Here is a 17,968-nt window from a genome sequence, read left to right as displayed (position 1 = left end):
GGATTTTATGTAGGGTTGTGAGGCAGGTTGTACATATTGAGATGTATTTGGATGGAAGCCTTTTGATTGAATTTCTTGTTGATCAATGATTTCAGGATTTGAATAAAAACCATTAAAAGAAAAGAAAAATGTTTGTGTCTTTCTTTACAACACACAGCGGATATACAAGATGATCTTCTCGAAATAGAGATTTTATGATCAGTAAACACTTTCAATAGCTACTTGCGCCCTCTAAATACATGTAGCAAACAATGCCTAATCGGTGCCTGTTGGTACCCCATGATCCCCTTTTTCTTATGTTAACTTAGAGCTGGTTTGATGAGATAATCATAACCACTTGGCCAAACTACCGGTAATGCAGATAGGCTTTATGAGAGAGAGAGAGAGATAGGCAGAGAAAGATTGGAGGGGGCGGGCAGAGAAAGAGGAGGAAATGTGAATGAGAAGAAAGTCCAATCAACAGACTTGGCTGCATTCATGCTTGTCGGATAAAAGAATGAATCTTTCCACTTTAACATACCACTTCACTCGTTGTCCTTGTCCCCCTCCCTTTTCCTTCATATTTCTTCATTCTGTCGCTGCCCTTCTTTCATTCAACTATTTCTTTCTCACACTTTCCGATTTTGTCCTGACCCAATGTTTTTCTTCCCCTTTCACTCTTTCCTTCTATTCTTCTACCTCGCTCTCTCCCCTCCCCCTTCATTCCCTTTCCCACTATCTCTGTCTCTGACCCACCATTTCTTTTGCACATTTTAAACTATATTATATTACAACTACTTTTTATGTAACGTCTAACAACTCTCCCACCTGTTCCTGTATACCAAACAACCAGCGTATTATTGGCATTTTAGTTTTACTGCTAAGATTACAGCCCCCAAGGGAAGTTACTTGAAAGAAAATGTTAATTTACTAATCATTGATCTTTTTGAGTAGAAGAGCTCTCCCGAATGATGCCACATTTAATCAAACAATCAATTTGATGTTACAATGAGACAAAAATTGAGAGATCCCTAAACATTCACAACTTTCTTAATCACTCCAATTCATTCAAACCTAGACCATGCTCTCTCCAATTCCTGCTTCCCTTCCCCACTACTCTGTCCATCTCCCTATCTTACTCTCTCTCTCTTTTTCTTTCTCTCCCTCTCTCTCTCTCTGTCTCTCTCTACGTCTTGATTTGTTTGCTCCATCTTTCTTAGCCATTTCTCCCATTACATACATTTAAAAATTTCCAAGTGTAAGTTTAGTATTCAAATTCAAAAGATCTTTGTTGCACACATGTAATAGACACAGCATATGTCGGTGTAATGTCATACTACAAGATATGAAACAAATACAAAAGGCAGGTAAACAAGGAATTACAGAAGCTGAATGGCTGCATTTATTGACGATTCTCAACAAATCTCTCTGTTCATATATTCTCCAACAGACTGTAAGCGGCATTTGTGGGCAGCGTTAATGGGCAGATGACGGAATCCTGTTATCCATTCATTCCAAACCGAAAGGAACATCTGGTTTATTGGTCATGAGTATTTCCATGATGACGTTTGGCAACTGCGTTGACAGTTGAAGCACCATCATTGGAGACTCAAGGGAAGGGTGGGTTGTGGTATGAAGAGTTCATGTGATCTGATATTGTTGATCACATGACACAAAGTTGGTCAGGTGACCATGATGTTGGTCATGTGTCTCTCTACTTCTTTCCCTGCTTGGCTTTGACCTGTGCTGCTATCCTGTCCAGATCCCTCTGTCCCTGGCTGGTGATGCGACGTCCGCAGTTGCCTTCCTTCTCGATGATCTGGACGCCTTCCAGAGCCTGCAGAACCTTACGGGCTACGGAGGTGGAGCCACTGTGGAAATGGCTGGGGCGCGTTCCACGGCGCATACGTCCTGCACAGGGAAAAATATAATGTCATTAATGATTTTGGAACAGTGGAACAATAGTAGGGAAAAAATATGTCATTAATGATTATGGTACAGTGGTAACATGTTATAAAGAGGTCATTGGGACCAAGAAAATACCTTGTTATAACAGAGGTTCCACTGTATGTACTAAAACAATTTTATGCTGTGAGAGAACCTATAACCAATGTCCTACTCGCCTCATTAGTTTTCATTGAGATATACTGATTACTTTCCGTTCAAAAACCATACAAACACATAATGACTTAATGCATGGAATCTGATTTTATTTTGGATGGCTTGAACAATTCATCCCTCTTCGAATATCCATGGCTGAACCTCACTCTACCACCATGTCAACCCGGTCAGTATATCAGACAACCGCACTCTTTCAGACATTCCTATCACGATATTTGGTATTCGCTTCAATGTTTTATCTGAACACAATGGCTACCTGGCAACATATCATGATGTCTAGCAGAAACACCTATTTACATCATCGGCGATTCATCTACACGACAGATGATCTACAAGGCCCTGAAGGATATGTTCCAGAATAACAATACGAGCTAACGATCAGAATTCTGGGACAAATCGGAGCATCAGACCAGACCTGTACGGTTTATCAACGACTATGGTTAATCAACTGAATTGAAGACCAATTCTACTTTCATGGATTCCCAAATAGGCGGATCTAAATGGTTTGATCGATTAAACATCATGGATGCTACAAGGCGTATCGCCGCAATGATTGTAGTATTTACTTCTAAAAATTGTACAAAATATGATAAAATTGCACTGGTTGGCAGCTCTAGCTCTGAGAAAGCTTTGAAGATTATGACATGAAGGACCTTACCTCCGTAGATCCTGGCGATAGCGTTAACTCCTACACCACCACGGTAGTACAGGTGACGGGCGGTAGAAGCTGAAATGAAACATAACACAGAATGATTATTGAGTGGCATTACAGGCAAAGAGTTCAATCTTTTACTCCTACACCACCACGGTAGTACAGGTGACGGGCGGTAGAAGCTGAAATGAAACATAACACAGAATGATTATTGAGTGGCATTACAGGCAAAGAGTTCAATCTTTTATTCCAACACCACCATGGTAGTACAGGTGAAGAGAAGTAGAAGCTGAAATGAAAAATAAATCTTTATTTGTATCACTTCAGCATGAAAACCACTAAGCTCACATGTGGTTTATATTCGCGATCCCGATTGTAAATGTACGACCGCAATAGCAAATGTGAATATGAATATATATGTTCGAGAAGAAAAACCTTTTCGAGGACTTCACCATTTTGAAAGCAAAATGTACTTCTAATAATGGGATTCTATCAAACGGTATTCTAAAATGAAACAATACTAGTATCCCCAATTGGACAATAAACCATGTAATGAAATTTCAGTGTAAAGAGAGAAATTCTACTAATCTTTCAGACTGGCACAAGTCAATTTTTTAATCCCTCTCTTTCTCTGTGTGTTTCTTCTCTTCACTGTGTACGGCTTAATACCAAATTTGGTGTAGAACCAGTCAGGATCAACAGGGGCCAGTTCATTGTGTGTTCTAGTCTTGACGATATTTCCAAACTCAGGAACAGCCCCCCCCCCCCCCCCTCTCTGTGTGTGTGACTTACCAGCCCTTGTGTAGAACCAGTCGGGATCAACAGGTCCCAGTTCCTTGTGTGTTCCAGTCTTGACGATGTCGACCCAATCAGGAACCTTCATCTTGCCAGACTTCTTGAAGAAGGCGCCAAGCGCCACCACAAACTCCTGCTGGTCAACGTCCTTTACGGTGGTACCTCCGCCTGGCATCTAAACAAACACCAACAATAAGGGAGTTTACAGTTAGCACATGGTACAAATGACCCCAAATATCCACAGATCTTTTACACATGGAGAAGTTCCACTTTGAGCATCTTAGAATAATAACTGCCAAAGTCCTAGATGTGCTTCATGAATACCTTTTGTTTGCCCTCTTGAAAAGAATACTTCCACCTGCGTATCATAGAATGTACCGTTGGTGCATAAATGAATAATGTTGCATAACTTTCACGAGCGCATATCCAGTAGTCATCTCTGTGGGTTTTACTTTTTTGGTACAAATGACCTTCATCTGCCCATGTGCAGCTTGTATATCTATGAACTGGCTTATAGAAGGATACAATCATAAAGTTACACCAACAATTAAAAGTTCACAAGAAGAAGAGAAAAAAAGCTGCTTTGGATCAAGATCCTTTGAGGACATGCATGTACTACCTCAGCCTAGCATCTACACAAACACCAACACAATACGGGGATACGAGTTGCACCAAAAATTAAAATTTTACAACAAGAACAAAAAAATGCTTTGGATTAAAATTGTTTGTGGTCATGCATGTACCTCAGCCTGGAATCTATGAAAAAATGTCAATTATTTGATTGAGATTAAAACATACAGAGGAGGGCCACTTAGGCGGTCATATTGTAAGTCCAGGGGATATTTCACAAAGATCCGAAGTTAAAATTACTTCTAAGTTAGACTTAACAATTATTGAAAGCCGTTAGCATCTATGAAAATATTTTGTACAAGTTATTTTAAAAGTTATAAAATGTTGATTCAAATTAATCATATTTTCTATCATTATGAAAGATTTTATGTTCTTACGTGGAACTTATGAAAAATCTAAAATACTTTAATTTTTGCTTTTTAATATATTTTGTTTCAAGGCTACAAATGGCTCTCCAAAATTCGTAAGTCCAACTTAGATTTAAGTTTGACTTAGAATCTTTGTTAAAAACCTTCACCCCCCCCCCCCCCCAGGGCCCCTCCACTCACCATCCTTCCAAAACAGTTAGTGTGGAGCCTTGCACACTGGCTTACTTTCTCACGAGATTCACAGCAAACTGCTGCGCAATACAATTGCATACCGTATCGACGGTGGGGTGAGCTCGCGCGTGTTTAATTAGCGACTGTAATCTAAGCAATCCATCATTAGGGTGGCTAACTTACCACACACGCGCCCTCACCCCACCATTGGTATGGTATACAATTGTATTGTGCATCAGTTTGCCATGAATCCCGTGAGAAAAACAAAGTGTATATTACAAGTCTTCGTTTTTAGGAAAAATACTCCCCCAAAAAGATAAGAAAATTGGCACGAAACAGGTAAGAAACATAACGACTCAAAATCATGTATTTGAAAAATTGATGAAGATTTAGACAATTTTCGGTATGTTTTAGTAGGGTATCTCACCCCAGAGTTCTGGGGCAAAGTACGGATAGATCTAGACTTCTGCACTAGTGGCCAAAAGTTAGCCCAGTCTTGGTAAAAGTAGCAAGCACTGTACACAGAAAGATGTATATGGGACTACACAAACATGTGGCACATGTGGCAAATTATGAAGGCATTTGAAGAGACATAGAGGTCTAGATCTAGTCTACTTTTCAGGGAACATTTTTTCTCTGACTTTCTTTTCAATGAAAACGCTCATGCAGTCACACATTATTTTTCATCTCTTCCAGAATTCAACCTTCTCTTTCACTTCAGTTTAGAGTCGAATCTAAATTTTCTGAGATCAAGTTAATGCCCTTCTCTTTATCATGGCATACATGAAGCGTTAGGCTATGCTGCTCTGCCAGCTGAACACAGCCAACACTACAGTAACATGGCCACCATTCGGCCATACATGCCTTCATAGACCATACACAATACACGTGCAAATGCCATAGGCCTACACGCCAAGCACACCATTCGTTCAACGGCATTCCGGTCATTTTCGGAACAAATCTACACCGTAATATACATCTTAATCTACACAAGTTGTACTCCCATATATAAAAATAATGTCTACGATGGTTCTTTAACCGACTTATTTCATTTACAAATGGTGAACAATTCTATAAATAACGTATTTTCATTGATTTTTTACATAATTTTCGTTTCATGTACCTTGCTGTCTGTTGAGTTCAACGAAAAAGGCTGTTCATTGGTGAAACAGAGAGGGAGCTAGAGCCGCAACAGAAAAAGCTTGTTGAAAGTATAACTACACAGCCCGGCCCCCCCACTCAGAGGTCGGAATGACCGCATGCGTGTTGCCAAAATGTCCGGTAAAGGGGTACTTTTCGTGCGACAAAGTCCGGCCCGAGATTTGTAAAAAAAGGGGTGTATTTGACTTTTCACCCGGAGATTTCTTTAAAAAGGGGGTATTTTTCTTTTTCTCTCTCATCTCTTTGGACTCCTGAGAAATTATTCCGAATTTAGGGGGGTACATTGAGCATTTTTCCTGATTTAGGGGGGTCTCCAAGGCAGGAAAAGCCCGCAAAAAGCCCGCGAAAGGGGGGTTCGGAAATGTTGGCAGTCCTCAGATAGGGGGTGCTTTCAGAAAGAGGGTACGAGCATATGCGTACCCTAAATAACACTGAGTGGGGGGGGCCGGGCTACACAGTGGCTCATTTGGCATTTTTATCCGGGATTTTTATGGGCCCAACTTAAATTAACTCATTTTAATGTTTATTTTTCAAATAATTTTCTCATCATTATCTTCCTCATTTGTCAATTAGGCTTATTTAGTGTTGTATGATATGCACAACATGTGAATGAAAGAGAAAAATAAAATAAGTCGGTCATCGTTTCATTCGTTTGTGTATCATTATGATTCAGGAAAATAACATCCGCTTGGAAAGGTACATTTTAAAAATAATTTGAAAAAATTAAGGGAAACACACAGAACCTTTATTTCTCAAAAATTTATCTTAAATTCCAGTAGTTCAGTTTGTAAAGTTATTCCTTATTACAATAAGATGCATAATAAGATACATATAGCTCACAGACAAAATCGGATCTTTCCCCTTTTAAAACTCGTACAACTGCAATGATCGCGATTAAATCTTATCGCATGTCCCTTTTTTTTCTTTGAGCAGATAAAATAGTAAAATAAATTGGATAGTAATAATCATTGAGTATGATCCCCGTTTACTAAACGGAGCTTGTATATCCTTTCCGATTTTGCTCGTAGGCCTATTCCTTGTTTTTTTCTTTTATTTCCTGAAGGAAACTTGTTTTAGTAAGGGCGGGTGCCGGGGTCCATACAGGCCGTACTCTTTTCTTGTCTTTAGTTTGTATTCACACTACATGTATTCAATCCCATTAAAAGAAAATTGCAATAGGATTTTATACCAACATTCAAATTAACATGCATGTACAATCTTAATGAACCAGGTTCTGATAGTCATGTTAATAAAAAAAGACCGGGGGGGGGGGCATAGTAGACCACTTTCTCAAGTACCCCCAATGTGCCCCTTTTTACACAGGAAAAGTGCCCCTTTTACTTAGTAAAAATGCCCCTTCCCCTTTTTAACTCTGATGAGTGCCTTTATTATTTTGGCACATGCTCCTTTTCCCGTCGACAAGTTCCTATTTTCCTTTGCAATAGGTGTCCATTATCCATTCTCATAAATGCCCTTTTTAATCTCAAGTAAATGTCCCTTTTCAGAGGCGATAAGTGCCCCTTTTCACCTCTGATAATTTCCTTTAAAAAAAGGACCTACCCCCTTTTCTTAATGCCCCTTTTTACCAAAATGGTCCTATACAATCTGAGTGTCCCTTTTCCGTCGTCAAATGCCCATTTCCCAGTTTCATAAGTGCCCGGTCTTTCATCCAGGTAAGGAGTGCCCTATTTCACTTCTGATAACTACCCTACCGTATGTGCTCCTTTTCTAATAAGTGTCTTATCCCTTTCGATGAGGGTCCCCTTTTCCTCTCATCATTAAACTTGCCCCTTAGGCTAATGCCTAATTTAAAGGGACTTAGAGCAATTTTCTCCCCAAAGTTCGTTCTCTATATAGGCTCGCTCGCATTTATTGATGATATAATTATATTACTTATCAGGTCTTTTTCAGTCTGTCAGTATTATAATGTGCTTATAACTCAATCAGGATTGGGGTTTTCCCCTCTATATACGAATGTAATTCTTCGCACTGAGACCTCACAAATCTAAATGTTTCCTCGCTCGCTTCGCTTACTTGCAAATGAATATCCAGACCATCACATTCAATGTATGATGCTTAACCAATATCTTGTATGATGTATGAAGAGAAACAAATAGAGAAATCAATGAAGGGGTATGTCAATGTCTAAACAAAATTGTATCTTTTCGCTTCGATATTTCTCTTGTAGGTGCCTTTTTTCCTCCAGAAACTGCCCTTTTCATTAATTGGTGCCCCCCCCCAAGGCTCAAAATACACGGGGGCGGTGGGTGATTCGCCCTCGTGAGCTTCATAATCGCCTCCGTCAGATTGCTCACGGGGGCGATTGCAAAGGATATTTTTTTTTCATCTCATAGATGTAGGCATACACATGTTTAATCAAGGTGGGGGGCTGAGTTACTTTAAAGCCCCTGTAAAGTGCTGGGGGGGGGGGGGAATCGCAAAAAAAAAGATAACAACTTTTCCCTTTTTGATCTTGTAAAATGCGTATATATTATTCTAAACAGAACATTACAAATTTAAAAATATTGCAAATAAATCGATAGATTTTACATGGAATTATTTTCGATTTTCTTTAACATATTTTGATTGGGTGACATCAAATTGAAATGAATTAATGCTTGAACAAAATGTTTTTTAATTAATGAAATATAATTCCATCTCGAACTATATTGCTCCTGCCCGGTCGTACAAGAATATAACAATTCAAATCTATTGAAAAAAATATACATATATTTATAGTTTTCACATTGGACATACCAATGTTCTTATTTTTAAATCAATTTCTAATGGATGACATCAGAATGAAATAAATAAACACTTGAAGAAAACAAATGTTGCTGAGTGAATATGGTTGCACCATGGTAGGTCCGTGGTTGCACTACTGGTGGTATAGTTGGGATTAGGACCAATTTGTGGTACATCAGCGCCTTTCGACGAAATTCACCTGCTGCTCCGACACAGGTGATTATGACGTCACGACTCGTCGAAAACTTAGTGGGGGATAATACTTTTACAAAATGTTTGCTTATGATTATTCATATAATTCAAGTAATTTTTAAAGCATACGACGTACTATATTTTGTATGTTTATACATATTTAATGTTATTGAATATTTTTTGATACAAATCTTCTTTAAAGAAACATAAACATTGACAACTACACCCCTATAACATAGTGAAAAGGTCAAGACTCCGCCCTAAATTAATTAAACATGAGGATTTGATGCATTATGCATGAGTACTATGACGTATGTCAATCAGTGCATAGCCTTGTTGTATAGCGGCCCCGCCGCCATAATCTAACTTGGTCGCTTTTGATGCCTGACTGACACATAGTAGGTATGTCACTCAAAATTTCTTTCTTATCCTGTCACTTTTAATTCACGCGCATTTACTCGTCGAAATCAAGCTAATACACCTCTAGAATTCATCCTAACCCTCGCCAATTTTTAGCTGTAGTCCTAACATTTAATTTTTCGTTGAAATCGGGACGAATTTCAGGCGCAGTTTTCGAGATTTCTTTGTTGTGAGTGCGAATAGCAATATTGAGCGTGTGTGAGTGGCAGCCGTATATAACGCCCGTTTTTGTATTGGGGAGTGTTCTGATGTGTGGAAAGGCAGAGTTGCTGTATGATTTATTCGTTTATCACCATGCACGGAGCGTTCGTACCGATCCACCGATCGAATGCCTTGCATGTTGTGTGGCCGTAGCTGAGCTGTGTGTGCATGCATGTGTGAGCGACTTGAGAGATGCGGTGTCGCGAAGGACCACCGAGATTTGGTGTAATTTCCTTCAAAATACCAGTTTTACGTTAGCCACGGAATCGTATCTAGCATGTATCGACATGGGATGGTACTGATGTAGGTTTAATTACGACATGTTCAATGTTGGACGTTTGGGAAAATTCAACATGATTTACTGCTTGTGGCATTGTGCATATGTTTCAGATCACATCATTCACAGGCAGCATACACATAATGATAATGTTGTGTGATGAGTGAATGCATGTTGTCTTCATAAAATTAATATGTCTTGTGCAAGAAGTAAATCATTAATATCATTCACACAAATCCATGGTGTAGGCCGTCATTTCCACAGTGCATAGATCTAGAGTGTACAACTTCAGATGACATCATTTCATTTATTTTATTTGCTGGTTAGGGCATGCATCAATGTTGTCTCATTAAACTACATAAAATTTTGTTTCAATATCACTTATAAATTAACAATCAATATCGTGATTTTTCTCAAAGAAAGTAATAGATTAAAGCATACAATTGTATAAATACATATCTACTTTCGGGGGCGAATCCAGGGGGTCAATTGTGGGAGGCACAGGCCCCCCCCCCCTTCCAATAAAAAACAATAGAAGGAAAAAAGCTAAGAAATATTCACATAAATGTTCAGTTTACGCATTCAGAATTTCAGAAATGCCTCGGAAGATACCATAGAGCATCTAGAGTGACCTACATGTAGGTTGAGTTTATCAACCGAGAAGGATACGGCGTAACGTAACTCGCTGGGCTCATTATAAAGAAGGCACCGTAGAAAGGACAGGGCCAGCATGAGTTGGAACTGTGTGCAGCTCGTAGTTTAATTTGAAATATTATTCCTGTTTTGTTACATAACACTGGGTTAATAGACTTAATATTATATTAAAATGAGATTGGGGAAAGAGATTGGATGAAATTGGCATCAATAGTCAAACTTGACTAATAGCCATTATAATACCAAACGAAGAAGCTAGAAGAAGTTTTTCTGGGGCACAACGGTCAAAAGCGTACCCCATGCCGTAAAGGCTCCTCATTTAATCCTGGATCCACCACTGTCGACACAAACAACAATAAAATATAAAATTGAGAAAAGAGAGAAAAAGTTTGGGTCATATCATCATTAACAAGGCTACAACGTCACATTATATATGATGCAATACGTGATACAAAATGACCAATGTTGTTAAAGGTAAAGACCAGTTTTGGAAATGCCCCCCTCTCAAAAAATGAAATGGAAGCTCTTATTACCAATCATGTGAAAGAATACGTTTTGAGTTGACTAATACGTGATGATACAAATTTTGCAGAGAAACCGCCTACTAATTGATCTATTTGATGTTCTTTTAGATGTTGATGAAAAAAGGAGAGAACTTAAATTTTACCAAAACAATACACCTTTCATTCGGAGTACTAAAGAATTGCGAAAAAAATTGTGAATTGATGTCTCATATGGGATGGATCATATAAAAGCTTTAGGCCTTAGTTTGTTAAAATTGGAGTCGAGAGGAGTGTCATTATAGAATTGCTTACTTTTGCTGAGATAAATCCATTTATGCAGAATGGATGCTATAGAAATCAGAGATTATTTTTTACTTGGCAATATATAACATTGTGCCATTAAAAATGATATTGTGGATTTGATATTTTAATTCTTCCAAAAAAGTACCGTAATGTTTTAGAGGAATGTATTTCTGCTACAGTGAAACAATATTGAAAGTTCTTGATATAAGATATAATTTTGATGACATTCAAATCGCGAGAAATCAATGATAAGGAAATATCAGCTGAAAATTATTTACTTTGTCAAAATCACACTTGGATAGGCCCTACGCATTCAAGCAGAATTTACATGTCTTAAGTAATATTTTCAGAAATTCACAACTTATTTGTAAATCTTTTTTTAATTTTTTTCCTCTCCCCTTCTCTAGTTGAAAATCATTTTTTATAAACTTGATGAATGGAAACCTCTGTTTGTTTCCTATCAGGTTTTAAATCGTTTAAACGTCAGGCCTGGCTTGAGGTCACTTGAATTTTGATTGACACCTTGAAGAGAAAAATAGAAACAGCAGTTTGTGAAATTCTTACCTCCTCGGTATAAGATAGATCTTCCAGAACAAAGTCTTCAAGAAGTTTTACCAAAAGTTTGCAAAACTTGTTGTATGCTGTAACTTCTGAGTTCTGAGGTATTTTTGATTCTACGAAATCTGTAGATTCTCCATTCCAAAATCTGCTCCAATAGTAGGATTTTGTATTTACATACTGCACAACTGTAAAATACAATCAGATTAATTAGATTCAGATTGTAGCTCTCTATTGTTTCTTAGGATAATGTAAAATAATGATAACAATTTATAAGTTTAGAAATAATAAATCTAATCCAAAGTTCTTTTTGAGCTTTCCTCATCATAGGACTACGATTTATCATTTTGTCAGGATCGAGATCATGGTTAGCTTTCAGAAAATCTGTGAAATAACTTGAATCATACAGAAAACTTTAATCGGTTGGGGACGGGGCTATCATAACATGTAATATAATCGCAAAAGCTTCTACCAACCTCAAGATTTAGTAAGCAAGCTTCCTTTAACTCCTGTTGGATCTTGAATTATTTTCAAACCTTCTAATGAAAGAAAGAAGAAAGGAAAATGCATGAGACATGTGTTTAGTAGCTTATCTATCGCTCACTGGAAAGACCCTCTTTTACCCTGACCCTCATGTGTTTAACAGAAGTCTTTTATTTCTCTTTTGGAAACAAGGAATACAACTTACAAGCTCTGTTTACTGTGTTCACTCTTTGAGAGTTTTTCTTCACTACATGCATACTTCCTGCTATTTGTAAAATGATACATGTAGTAAAGCTAATTACAAACAAAACTATAATACATTTGTTTTAATGAATGAAAAAGAAAAAGAAAAAAAAATCAAATATCAAAAACCAGTACCTATAGTTAATTATATTTGACTCATATAAAAGGACTTTATAAGTGCTTTCCTGACGCATGAATTGCCATAACTATGCCATGAACTAGTGCTGTAACATCACGGATATCTCCAATTCCGTTTAACCGCCAGTCGAAACCGGACGGTTTTCGGTTAAACGATTTAAAATAATATTTAATTTTTTTTTTTTTTTTTTTTTTTTTTTTTTTTTTTTTTTTTTTTTTGCCGACAAGCCAGGTCCGTTTGAAAAAGCGGGTAGGACTTTCAATTATAGGCGCCGATTTGTACTTGTGAACTTGTCACATATAATAGTAACAATGTCGTTTTTAGAAAAATGTGTAAGATCATTAATGTAAATGAAAAACAGTAGAGGACCTAGGATAGAACCTTGTGGTACACCTTGTGTAAAAATTGGATGAATTATTATTATAAACTACATATTGAGATCTATTACAAAGATTACTTTCAAACCAAGATGACAGACAATTTGGAGTTTCGTTCTAGTTTCAGAGTGGTGAGTCAACACACCGATTACTGAGCTGGGAAACATTGCCAGGCATAGTGCCAGGTGGAGGGGCATAAATCGAAAAAAATAAAAAAAAATAATAATAAAAAAAAAAAAAAAAAAAAAAAAAAAAAAAAAAAAAAAAAAAAAAAAACGGGAAAACGAAACCGTCCAATTGAAAACGGAATCCGCCATGGGCGGTCGGATACCGGACGGTTAAACGTTTGACTACAGCACTACCATGAACTCTGTTAAAACTAATCTTTGCCATGTATCGCTGGTGTAAAAATAAATACAAGGCCTATCTAATTAAGTTCTAGCTATTTTTAAGTCAATATCTACATCCCTCATTACAGGAAAATCTAACCTTGATAGTAAACTACTCTACAAGTAAGCAGATTGAAACAAATCAGAGAAGTAGACTGGCGAACGTTTGAATGAAATCAGAGAAGAAATGAAAAAGAAATGAATTGTTGAAAGTTGTAATCACTACAGGTATGGGCTCTTCAAATTGGCTGAATCGCTAATGTCTCTGTGATGAAGTACATGTAGCAGACAACTTTCCCATTTGTGACATAATTACTTAATATATCTTTTTTTTAAAATATGACGCAGGTCTTTTCTCTTCAGAGGGTGATCATGCTATCCATAATATATTTTGAGTAGTATCCTTAGAGTTCGAGAAGGCACTGAGGAGCAAAACAGAAATGAACGATATCTTTGTACACTGCAAACGGGCGAGTTATTCGTGACTCCATGTATGTCACAATCCATTGACCAAACTACCAATTTGAGATTTGCATAGACTGAGTGATCTAATATTTCAAACATTCATACAGAACTCTCATTATTGGTCCAATTTATTTCAAAATTTTGCCATTCTGTTTACCTAGGGTGCGTTATATCGACACTTTTTCACCCTAGAATCACAATTTTTAAAGACATAGGGTGGTATTCCGGTAGCGCGTACTAAGTTAGGGCGTGCTTAGTTAGTTCACACTTTTATGGAGTGCCTGTTGTGAACTAATTTACCCTGAACAGATTATTTTAAACCTTCAATGAAAAGTGTCCAAAAAATTAATTTTGCACTGAAATGGGAATAAAAAGATAATATGAGTATGAACTGAATTTCAACACAGTCTTTGGTAAATTATATTTGTCATGAATATTGAAGGAGGAAGATGAAAACTAGCATTCCATAGAAGTGTGAACTAAAGTTCTTGTTTAGTCTGGACTTAGTCCAGGCTTAACTTATGAGAATACCACCCATATAGTTTAAAACACGTTTCGTTCAAGCAATTTTTTTGTCGGTCGTAAAAATAAACGTGTTTAAAAACACAAGCATGAAACACTGAAAAGGATGCGTTTCGTATCATGATTCTGCAGAATCACGGTCGCTAAAATTTGATTGATTTCAGAACAGAGATATCAATCATGATTCTTTTGCGTCATTATCGTGGCCTGTTCTGGTTTGGGCTAAAAGAAGAAGCGCGCCAAAGTTGACCTATACTTCCTGGGTCAAACTGCGCAGTGGCTGGGCTCGGAATGAGCTAGAATCAGCGTTAATGGAAATTCGCTTAAACGCTTTCTCGCAGTGACCTTGTTTTGTAACAGCGTTTTGATTTGTGATTCATGTTTGTGATTCTAGCTTCAATTTGCTTGAACGCACCCCTAGTTACATGTATGTTTTAGTTTTCATACAAATGAACTCATCCCAAGAGTTGCTGGATAGCCCTTTAATTGCTTTCTCCCATGTATTTTGAATGGATATATTCTGCTTACTCCTAATTTTACTTGTACTCTTAGGTCTTGACTATTGAGTGTATGTAAAGTGTTGCAAGGCTTGCATCTGAATTCTATTTGGTTTTGCATACTCCACAGTCAACACTGATAATAGACCAAGATAAAAAGCTCTGTTATGTTAGTTGCCAATCATTTTTCCATCAAGCTGATTAGAAGAAAATGATGTAATACATGAGGTACAACTATATCTTGACTGCTGTGTGTTTGAATTGTTTTGAACTTATTAATGGCCTACCAAAGACTGCCAAAGTAATTATGATCCAAAAACTCTCAGTTTCACTACTAGCCAGTAATATAATGTAGCCATTTTGCTAAAGTTTCAAATCATGATAGTTCAGTAGCTTTAGCTTTTCCCCATTGGAGAGGTGCAACTGCTTCTTGACAATAGTGAGATAATTAACAGGTCAATGCTTGTAACAGAGGCTTGTAACTCATTTGTGTTTTCATTGCTACATTAGTGTATCATTCATTTGGAAACAGAAGGGCATTAATTAAGTGATATAATTTAATACGGATTTACCACCTTCTTGCTATTGAGAGACTACAGGACTTCTATGCTGTGTCTTGATCAAGATTCAATACTCATAAATTTATTGATCCTTTTTTTTTTCCTTCACCAGCCATACTCATTTTGCTATATGTCTGGGAATTCATTTGAATCATTATACACACATAGCTCTCAGGGTTGACTTCCTCTTTTCCACATTATTGCTGAGGGGTGCAACTGGTTCTTTGGTTGAGTATCCATCATACAGCAGTCCTACATTGTTTTTTAGGTCCATGCTCATAATTTATTGATCCTTTTTTTCATCTCCACTCCAGCCATGCTCATTTTGCTAATGTCTGGGAATTCATTTGAATTATTACTCATGTATTTCCTCTTTTCCCCACTATTGCTGAGGGGTGCAACTGGTTCTTTGGTTGAGTATCCATCATACAGCAGTCCTACATTGTTTTTTAGGTCCATGCTTGTTACAGAAGGCTTGTAAGGCTTGCATCTCATTTTGTGTTTTGATTGTGGTTTAATAGCACTGGGTCTCACTTGACTGACAGGCCAGGTCAACCCAAAGGTCATGTTGCCTTTGATTGACAGGTCTATTGTTTAGTTGTTTGTTTTAGCTGGCTTATAACACCCCCTCTTCCTTGGCCATGCTTGCACAGACATCCTTATATTGGGTCTGAATAGTCTGCTAACACAGACCCCTCATTTACTTGTTATTAAAATTGATCCCTTTATCAAAACATGTTGTGTCTTGCGTTATGCCTAAACTTAGTACTTTGTAGGATTCCCCCCCAAAACGCTATAAAGGTGTTTAAACCAGTTCATCTGTAATCTTTTGTGTGCTACAGATGTTTTTTTTTTTTTTTTAAATCAAAGTCCTTGAAAGAAAGAAATCAAATTAAAGAAAAGTAATTTATTATGCATACATAATTATATCGGTAAAGGTTTTTTCAAAAATTTGTGTTATGACTGATTGCCAAATATTATCAACATGATTTAATATTCAATCTGTAAGAACAACTGGATCTTGAGTCGTTGAGAACAAGTGTTTTTTTTTTAGGAAGCTCCCTAATTTGCATGGAGAAAAGCTCAAGTGAGATACACAACTGTATAATTACTACATGCAAGTTTTGTATAGCTGGCCTTTAATTTTTTGTTTGTTTGGCCAGCGCTAGCTAAGAACTTTCCAGAGGTAAATGAATGGCTTGGAGTATCAGATTGATACAAACTTTATGGATCTTGTCATACTTTACCAAAGTTCTACTAATGGCAATGATTTTTTTCGCAAGAGCTGTCTGTACTTCGAGACTACATACTTAGGGGTGAGGAAATTTAGCAATTCTAGGAATACGCCTGCAGAATTATAAATGCTGAGAATTTGCATAGACTGAAAAACATGTACAGTATGTTCTACGCTAAACAAATCTAAGTTTGATATCAAACTTCTCTAGCAGGAAGCATAACAATCAGACAAATAGGACGAAAATGAAAAGGTTATGATTTTTTGGAAGTTGCAGTTCTCTATACAACTGTAGGTATGGGCTCTTCAAATTGGCCGAATTGCTAATGTCTCTCTGATGAAGTGGTGTTCATCTTTCACATTTGTTCCAACACATGGAATGACTCAAAATTCAATTTGTTTTAAATGTTTGACTGATCAGGATGGTCTTTTCTTTTTAGAGGAACTGTAATAATATACTGTCTAAAAGAGTTTGAGTATAGAGTGGTGAAGTGTGAGGTCATCAAAAATCTATTTTGGGAATTTTTTAATTTTTTCTTCATTTTTGAAAGAGCATCAAAAATAATGTCCAAATATCGAAACTCGACAACCAATTGAATATGTTAAGTATTGGCTGAGATATGACCATCTGAATAAATAGATTTCCTATAGGAACTCAGTGTTATTTTGCTCTGGTTCATAACATAAAACTTAAAAAACCAAAATCAATTTGGTGCAAAAATATAGGCAACTATAGTAATTTCGAGGAAAAAAAGGTGGATCACAGGCTTCTACAATCATGTACAGTGTAGATGACCTTTAAAGGTACAATGTTCCTTTGCAGCCAACATCAAATTCTTTAGAACTTTGCATTAATTATTAATATGTCATGTCCTATCTATGAAATGTAATCGTTAGCAGTTTCCTAATATTCAAATTATGCAAGGAAACCCGTTTATTTGCTAGCCTTCACTGTCAGACACTATTGAGTGACTGACTGGCTTTTCTTCTTCTACATAAAATGAGTTGTAAAGGGTACATGAGCATTTGTCTACATCAATAACCCACTTCTTATAATGGCCAAAATTAAACTGATTGAATCTTTGTGCAGCATAAAACTTACGACCATTCGGTACAATGGTCTGAAAATCAAACTATTACTTACTGGCTCTATAGCTCTTAAGTCGATTCAACAACCAATAGTCGTTATTTTCCCACTTAAAGACATTTTCAAGCCCCCTTTTTTAAGTGAAGTTCTAAATTACTTTTATCTTTCAAATGCCGTTTGAATTTAACCTTTTAATTTTTGGTGTGCAAATGGGACATAGCACCTTTAATATCAATATTGCT

The 17,968-nt window shown here is 36.9% G+C and overlaps 1 protein-coding gene across 1 annotated transcript; it reads right to left on the bottom strand.

Annotated features, from left to right (window-relative positions):
• Positions 1-1,358: 1,358 nt before the first annotated feature.
• On the bottom strand, positions 1,359-5,929 carry LOC578158 (40S ribosomal protein S19). The gene is made up of 4 exons (XM_011662374.2): positions 5,840-5,929; positions 3,545-3,722; positions 2,759-2,827; positions 1,359-1,890 (listed from the first exon to the last, which is right to left on the bottom strand). The coding sequence occupies exons 2-4, from the start codon at positions 3,720-3,722 to the stop codon at positions 1,694-1,696; spliced, it is 444 nt and encodes a 147-aa protein (XP_011660676.1). The 5' UTR covers positions 5,840-5,929; the 3' UTR covers positions 1,359-1,693.
• Positions 5,930-17,968: the final 12,039 nt, after the last annotated feature.

The sequence above is a fragment of the Strongylocentrotus purpuratus genome, unplaced genomic scaffold (assembly GCF_000002235.5).
Source record: "Strongylocentrotus purpuratus isolate Spur 01 unplaced genomic scaffold, Spur_5.0 spur5_scaffold_1, whole genome shotgun sequence".
Classification (NCBI taxonomy): Eukaryota; Metazoa; Echinodermata; class Echinoidea; order Camarodonta; family Strongylocentrotidae; genus Strongylocentrotus; species Strongylocentrotus purpuratus.
Note: the sequence above shows the minus strand (reverse complement) of the source record. Positions and strands in the feature narration are given on the sequence as shown.

What these genes read in the sequence shown, in the direction of transcription:
- LOC578158 (XM_011662374.2), bottom strand. Translation starts at nt 3,722, where the DNA reads ATGCCAGGCGGAGGTACCACCGTAAAGGACGTTGACCAGCAGGAGTTT. An exon ending in CTGGTTCTACACAAGGGCTG is followed by an intron (nt 2,828 to 3,544) that starts GTAAGTCACACA and finishes GTTTCATTTCAG; the next exon opens with CTTCTACCGCCCGTCACCTG. An exon ending in TATCGCCAGGATCTACGGAG is followed by an intron (nt 1,891 to 2,758) that starts GTAAGGTCCTTC and finishes TTCCCTGTGCAG; the next exon opens with GACGTATGCGCCGTGGAACG.